The 6,000-nt window shown below is 65.3% G+C and overlaps 1 protein-coding gene across 4 annotated transcripts in view; it reads right to left on the bottom strand.

The window, feature by feature from the left end:
• KIF21B (kinesin family member 21B) overlaps positions 1 to 5,636 on the bottom strand; it is a 36,320-nt gene extending 30,684 nt beyond the window's left edge. For all 4 annotated transcript variants that reach the window (XM_036277441.1, XM_036277440.1, XM_036277439.1 and 1 more), the window contains exon 1: positions 5,556 to 5,636. In XM_036277441.1, coding sequence (XP_036133334.1) covers positions 5,556 to 5,596 — 41 coding nt within the window. In that variant the 5' untranslated portion in view covers positions 5,597 to 5,636. The remainder of the gene's footprint in view (positions 1 to 5,555) is intronic.
• Positions 5,637 to 6,000: the final 364 nt, after the last annotated feature.

A 6,000-nucleotide genomic window follows, 5' to 3' on the forward strand; every position in this document is an offset into this window, starting at 1 on the left:
GCAGGGGCACGGAGCACCCTGTGACCTCGGGTCTGCTTGGCACCAAGTCACCAGCACGCTGCGCCTGCCACGGAGCCGGATCAAAGGGGATCTGGGTCACAGCAGGAGGGATTTAGATAACCCAGCAGCAAGGACTTCTGACCTGCATGCTGCTAACCTGGGGTGGGGGGTGCCTGGCAGTCTGCAAATGTCTTCCTCCAGATCACAGTCACGGATGTCACGAACATTTTTGAAGACCTGTGTCAAGCTCACTGTAAGTGAACCCCTGGAACATGTTAGGACGACGCCCTAGAAATGCATCTCCCTGTTTTACTGCGGCTCCAACAAGCTCCAAGTCACTTGGTTCATTCGTGAGCATGGAGATGAAATTCAAACCGTCGGTGCCAACCTGCCACACCGCCGAGGGCCCCTGCACAGGGCGGGGGGTGCAGACACGAACCCCTTGCAGGGTATCTGGGCTGGTCCTACCAGCAGCGCCAGAGCCTGGAGGGGGGCGCAGAGCCCAGACCCGGAGGCTGCTCCGGGCCGGCCCTGGGGACAGCTTCCTCCTCCCGCCGAGGCAGAGCCTCCTCTGCCCCCTCCCGCCTCCTCCCCTGGCAGCCTGCCAGCCCTGGGGAGCGTGGCTGGAAGCAGGATCCCTCCTCTCCCAGGGGAGTCTGGCTCAGACACCAGGGCTTTACGCTGATGGCCTAGAGCAGGCATCTTCCCACGGAGGCCAGCCCTCTCTAAAACGAGGGTGCGATCCCATCTGGGGTGCAGTGCAGACAGAGGTCTGCTGCCCTCCCCCTCGACCTTCTCTTGGCCTCTCAGACCATCCCTGCTGCCCTCAGAGAAAGGTCTGGGCTGGCTCTGAACCCCAAACAAGAAGGTTTTGTACTGTGGGGTCAAAGGGCACGGGTGAAGGAGGTCCTGGCAGGCCTGGGAAAGGGGTCTGTAACCCTCTCGCCTGGGTCCTGCCACTGCGTGTGCCCGAGAGCACAGAGCCAGAGTGTGGACACACAGGAAAATCTACAGGAAGCCGAGGTGCCGGGGGCTCAGGACTGTGACCCCACGCCCCTGGGGGAGGTCCTTGACTTTTCTCTTTCAGTTCACCCCAGAGTCATGCCCAGGGACAGGCAGTCCCCCGGGGAGGGCACCTGAGGGAGAGCCTTGTCCATGGCCCTCTCCCGGGGCATCAGAATCTCAGTTCTCCCCCAGGGCACCCCCAGAAAGGCTGAAGCCAGGCAAGGGGAGGGGGCAGACTAACAGATGGGGGTGCCAGGTCCGAAGCTGGGGAGCAGGGATGCGAGAGGAGCTGAGAGAGGGGCCAGTCCCTGTCCTGAGCCTGCCACAGGGCTGCCCATCTGACCCCTGTCGCCAGGGCCGGGAAGCGGCGAGCCTGGCTCAGGGTCCCGCTCAGCTCTGCTCCAGCATCTCGGCCACGGCCCCGCCCCCGCCTCAGGGCATCTGGCAGGGTTTCCCATGACCTCCCGGGAGACAGCAGAGCCGAGTCGGGCTGTGACAGAGCCCAGGGCTGTGCCGGCATCTGCATCTGGTGAAGACAGCTCCCGGGGACTGGGCCCTGGGGACCTTCCTGCCGAGGAATGCGGGCGCTGGCTGTGGACAAGGAGCCTCTCCTGCCACACTGGCCCTGGTCCCCAGTCCCCACGCCGCCGCCTCGGGACAGGGGGGTGGAGACACACCTCCAGGAGAAAGGAGAAGCCCCCCTCGAGACGAGGCCACGGCGTGGTCAGGCAGCCGTGTGCAGGAGAGCATTTGGAGAAACCGAGGCACGGGGACCCGGAGCCGAGCGCAGTATGAGGAGGAGGTGCACTCGGAAGGGACAGTGCCCTGGGTTCAGAGTCAGCTCCTCCCTCTGCAACCGATGACCTCGGTGACCTCCCAGGGCTCCCCGGGTGATGAGGGCATGGTGCCTGGCACGGAGGAAGGTCCCTGAGAGACAGTGCTTGGCCACCTTGGTTCAGTGTCCTGTCCTTCCCAGCGGCTTCCTGTGGGCGCCCGGTCAGAGGGCGGGAGGTGAATTCTGCGGTTCACCTACAGTCACTGCAGCCTGAACCCGGGACACCTCCGAGGTGCGGTCAAGTTCAGGCTTCTTTTTTAAACACTTTATTCCTACCAACTGCTGAGGAGTCGACCAGCTGGCCCCATTCTGCAGCGGGTGAAACTGAGGCCCAGACACAAAGAGAACAGGGGCCCATGGCCCAGCCCGCGGATGGACTGCGCCGCCCCTTGGCGCCCCTTGGCCCCCCTTGGCGCCAGCAGCAGTAAGGGGGTGAAGGGTGTTGTCTTGCGGGCACTTCCCCTGGCCCCACCCCACTCCTCCTGAGGTTTTGAAAAGCTGAGATCCAATCGGGGGCAGGCTGCTGGGTGGGGGAGGGGACGCGATTTCCGGGGCCTGTGGTTACTACAGTCCACTTCCTTGCGAGGACATGGCCCTGTTTCTGCAGCGAGAGGCCACACCAAGGGCTCAGGTCTCCGCACCGCCCGCGGGAGGTCCTGCTGGGCCTTCCCGGGATGCGCGCTCAGCCCTGACTGGCCTGGGCTTCGGACCCTCACCCTGGTTTCCATCGTCCTCCGTTTCTGTCCGAAGTCACCAATTCTCCTGATTCAAAATTCAGATAGACATGGAGGGGTTCGGAGTCCCCGGAGCTAGGGAAACAGCAGCTCGAGAACCCAAGTGGGAGCGGGCAGAGGCGACCTCATGTGTCCCCTGGGCCCTGGCTGGTGCCCCCCACCCCTTTCCAGTCCCTGCTCCACCCCGCAGTGTCCACGGAAGGCTGTGGGCTGGCAGGCGCCTCCCCCTCCCCAGCAACTGAAGGAAGGAAGCGTCGGGAAACCAGCAGAGATAAGGGGAGGGGTCAGGCCACACTGAGGGCAGCCCTCGTGGTGGGGGCCCCAGAACTGGGGCTTGGAGGGTCTTAAATAAACAGGCCATGTGACTGGCTTCCTTCCCCAATTTGAACTCTGCCAGCTTGCATATTCTAGCGGCCTCCCCCCCACTGTCCCCCAACTAGGCAGCCATGTGGCACTGCTGCAGGTGGGGGGCAGCCCCAGCTCAGGCTCACCCCCCCCACCCAGGTGGAGGCCAGCTCTAGGCCCTTATCCTACCAGGGGATTAATGGATGAAGGCTGGCTGGCAGACTGCAGGGCCAGGCTGGCCATCTTGGTGCAGGGGCACCAGACTCCAGGGAGGCCTGGGGCGGGCCTTTTGGGGTTGGCTCACACCTAGACCCTCCCCTTTTTCCCACGGCCCAGGTCCTGCGTTTCCCCCTCTGGTCTCCCCCAGCTCAGGCCTTCCTGCAGGGGTCGGCAGACAGCAGCTTTGGTCCTGGTCCCTTGAAGGTTACAGGCCAGGAGCCCTGGGCCTGGCACTTCTCACCTGGGCCAAAAGCCATGCCCCCCCCCCCCCTCACACACACACACCCCGCAGACCACGTCTGTCTCCTAGCCTCCCTGTCCCAAGAGCGGGGCCCGGGGCTCACGGCGAATTATTCTCATGGGGAGTCTGAGGGCAGTTCAGTTAGATACAAGAAAGGACTTCCAGAAAGTCAGAAAGACAGCTGCACCGGGTGACGGGCAGGTCCTCTGTGACCCCGAATTCCTGGTTCTTTAGCACACCACCCAGTCCTTTAGTGGGCCAAGAGGTTCCTGGGGTGGGGATGAGGGCTAGCAGGGGACCCAGAGGCGTCAGGGAGTCTCCCTGACGGCCAGTCCCACTGGCAACTCTGGTCAGAAACGGTGCTCTGCCCAGGCACTGTCTGCCTTCTCCGGCCGCTGCCACTGAGGGCTGGCAGGTGCCAGGCTGGGCACCCCTGCTGGGGTGGGAGGGGGAGTGGGCAGGCCCTCACCTTCCAGGAGCCCTGAAACCTGGCTCTTCTGATGCTCTAATCTCCCCACCTTTTCACCCAATCAGCAGCTCAGGCAAGGAGAGGGCACCCCTGTCTCCCTGGCTGATCTGAGTGGGAAGCAGAGATGAGGACAGTCACCCTGAAGAATGAAGGACAGGGTGCAGTGGGCAGGCCCAGTCCCCTTTGGGTGGAAAGCATCCCAGGGACCTTCTGGGGTGTGTGTGGGGAAACACCAGCTCCTCCTCAGTCCTCCACACAAAGTGCCAACCCCAAGGGGCTTTCCCACCCCTGGCCACGCCCCAGTCTAGCCTGGGGACCCTGATGTGGGGAGGGGGCTTTGTTTGGCTCTCCCAGCCCTGATTCCTGGTGGGTGGGGGCCTTTTCTGTGCCCTGGGACTCCCCCCCCCCTACATATGCCATGTGTACACTGCTCGCCCCCACCCCCACCCAGGCACCTCCCCCTCGACCTCCGCAGCTTCCTGCTGCAAAGTCAGCCCTGCAGCAGCCTGGCCCCGCCCGCCAACCCACCAGGCACCTGTGGGCTCCCCTTTGTCTGTTGGGCCAGCAAAGCTGTGCTCCAGTGATGTCTGAACGCAGGGTGGTGGGCGGCAGGTGGTGCGTGGCTTGGGGGCCCCAGTCTCCCTCCCTTGAACCCAGAGCCTGAGTAGCGGCCCCCCTTTTCTCTCTGGGCTGCCGAGGGCTGGCCAGGTGGCTGGGGGCTGGTGCCCTGGGGCAGGAAGGGGACACATTTCCACAGTCGGCTCTGACCCTGTGTAGGTGACCTCCCTGGGCTCCTGGAATATGGGTCACCCACCACTGTCTCAGAGACCCACCCTAGACCTGGACCCCAGACCCCCACCCATCACACTGGGCTGGACAGGGATGGACGGTCCTCTCCACTACCCTTGCCTTGATGAGCAGTTCCAGACTGCTACCCTGCCACCCACAGACCCCCCTCAAAGGGACAAACCCAAAGCAAGACCAGCGAGAGGGGGTGTGGTGCAAAGGGGATCCACCCAACAAAGGGCACCCATGGCTCCACTTTGCAGTCTTCCCTGCCCTGCACCCCTGCACCCCTCCCTGCACAGCCATGTTCTCTCCCCACCTCAAAGGTCAGGGCACCACGTCCAATCCCAGATAAGTCCACACAGCCCTCCCCATGCATGTTATCTGAGTGCCCGGCTTTGGGCGTGAGGCACACCCTCCGGCCTCTCCACGATGGAACCCGGGGTCATCTCTTCCTCTGTCCCCAGCCCTCGTCTCCACTTGGGACAGAGCCAGCGGGGTCCTGCCTCCCCGCGGAGGCGGGCATCCTCCGAGCCCTGCGCTGATCTTTGTCTGCAGGCTCCCGGGCGGGGTGCTGCCGGCCTGGCAGGACCCAGAGCGCGGACCAGCCCGCTGGGGGGACGAGGGGAGATGTCCCCCGACATCCCGGTGTGAGACAGCAGCCCCGTGGGGAGGAGAGGAAACACACACGCTCGGGCTGGGCCAGGGCTGGGTGTGAAATACCGGATTTCCTTGTTTATTCGATTTTCTGATTATTAAGGGCTCCCAAGAGGGGCCCGGAATTACCACCCAAACAAAGCCACCTTCCAGCAGCCCGCGGGGTCCACGCGGCCCCCCTGCGGGAGTGCGGGCTCAGGACCCAGCGGCCCCGCGCCCACGCGACACAAAGCCCGAGCCCCTCGCGCGCCCGCCGGCCCCTACCTGACGGCCACCTTGACGCAGCAGTCCCCCGGGCCGGCCATGGCCCTCCGGCGCCAGGTCTGGGCGGGGACCGGGGCGGGGGTCCGGGGCCAGGCCCGGCGGCGGGAGGCGCGGCGCCGCAGGGGGACGGCGGGACCGGGCACACACCTCCCGCCCGCGCGCACCGCCCACCTCGCTGCCACTCGCGCGCTCGCCGCGCGGACAAAGGGGGCGGGGGCCGGCCCGGCCCAGGCCCCGCCCCGAGTTGGGACCCAGGCCCCGCCCCTGGCCCCGCCCCCTGCCTGGATCACCAATCGAAGGCTTGATCCGGCGGCGGGGGCGGGGCTGGAGCCTTTAAAACGAGCTCTTGGCGCGCCTCCGCCCGCGTGCTGGAGGCGGCGGGCGTGGGGTCCCCGGCGCCGGAGCCGCGCGTGCCGACCAGCCGACCGCGCTGGAGCCGCGGCCT

This window comes from Molossus molossus, unplaced genomic scaffold (assembly GCF_014108415.1).
Source record: "Molossus molossus isolate mMolMol1 unplaced genomic scaffold, mMolMol1.p scaffold_m16_p_23, whole genome shotgun sequence".
NCBI lineage: Eukaryota > Metazoa > Chordata > Mammalia > Chiroptera > Molossidae > Molossus > Molossus molossus.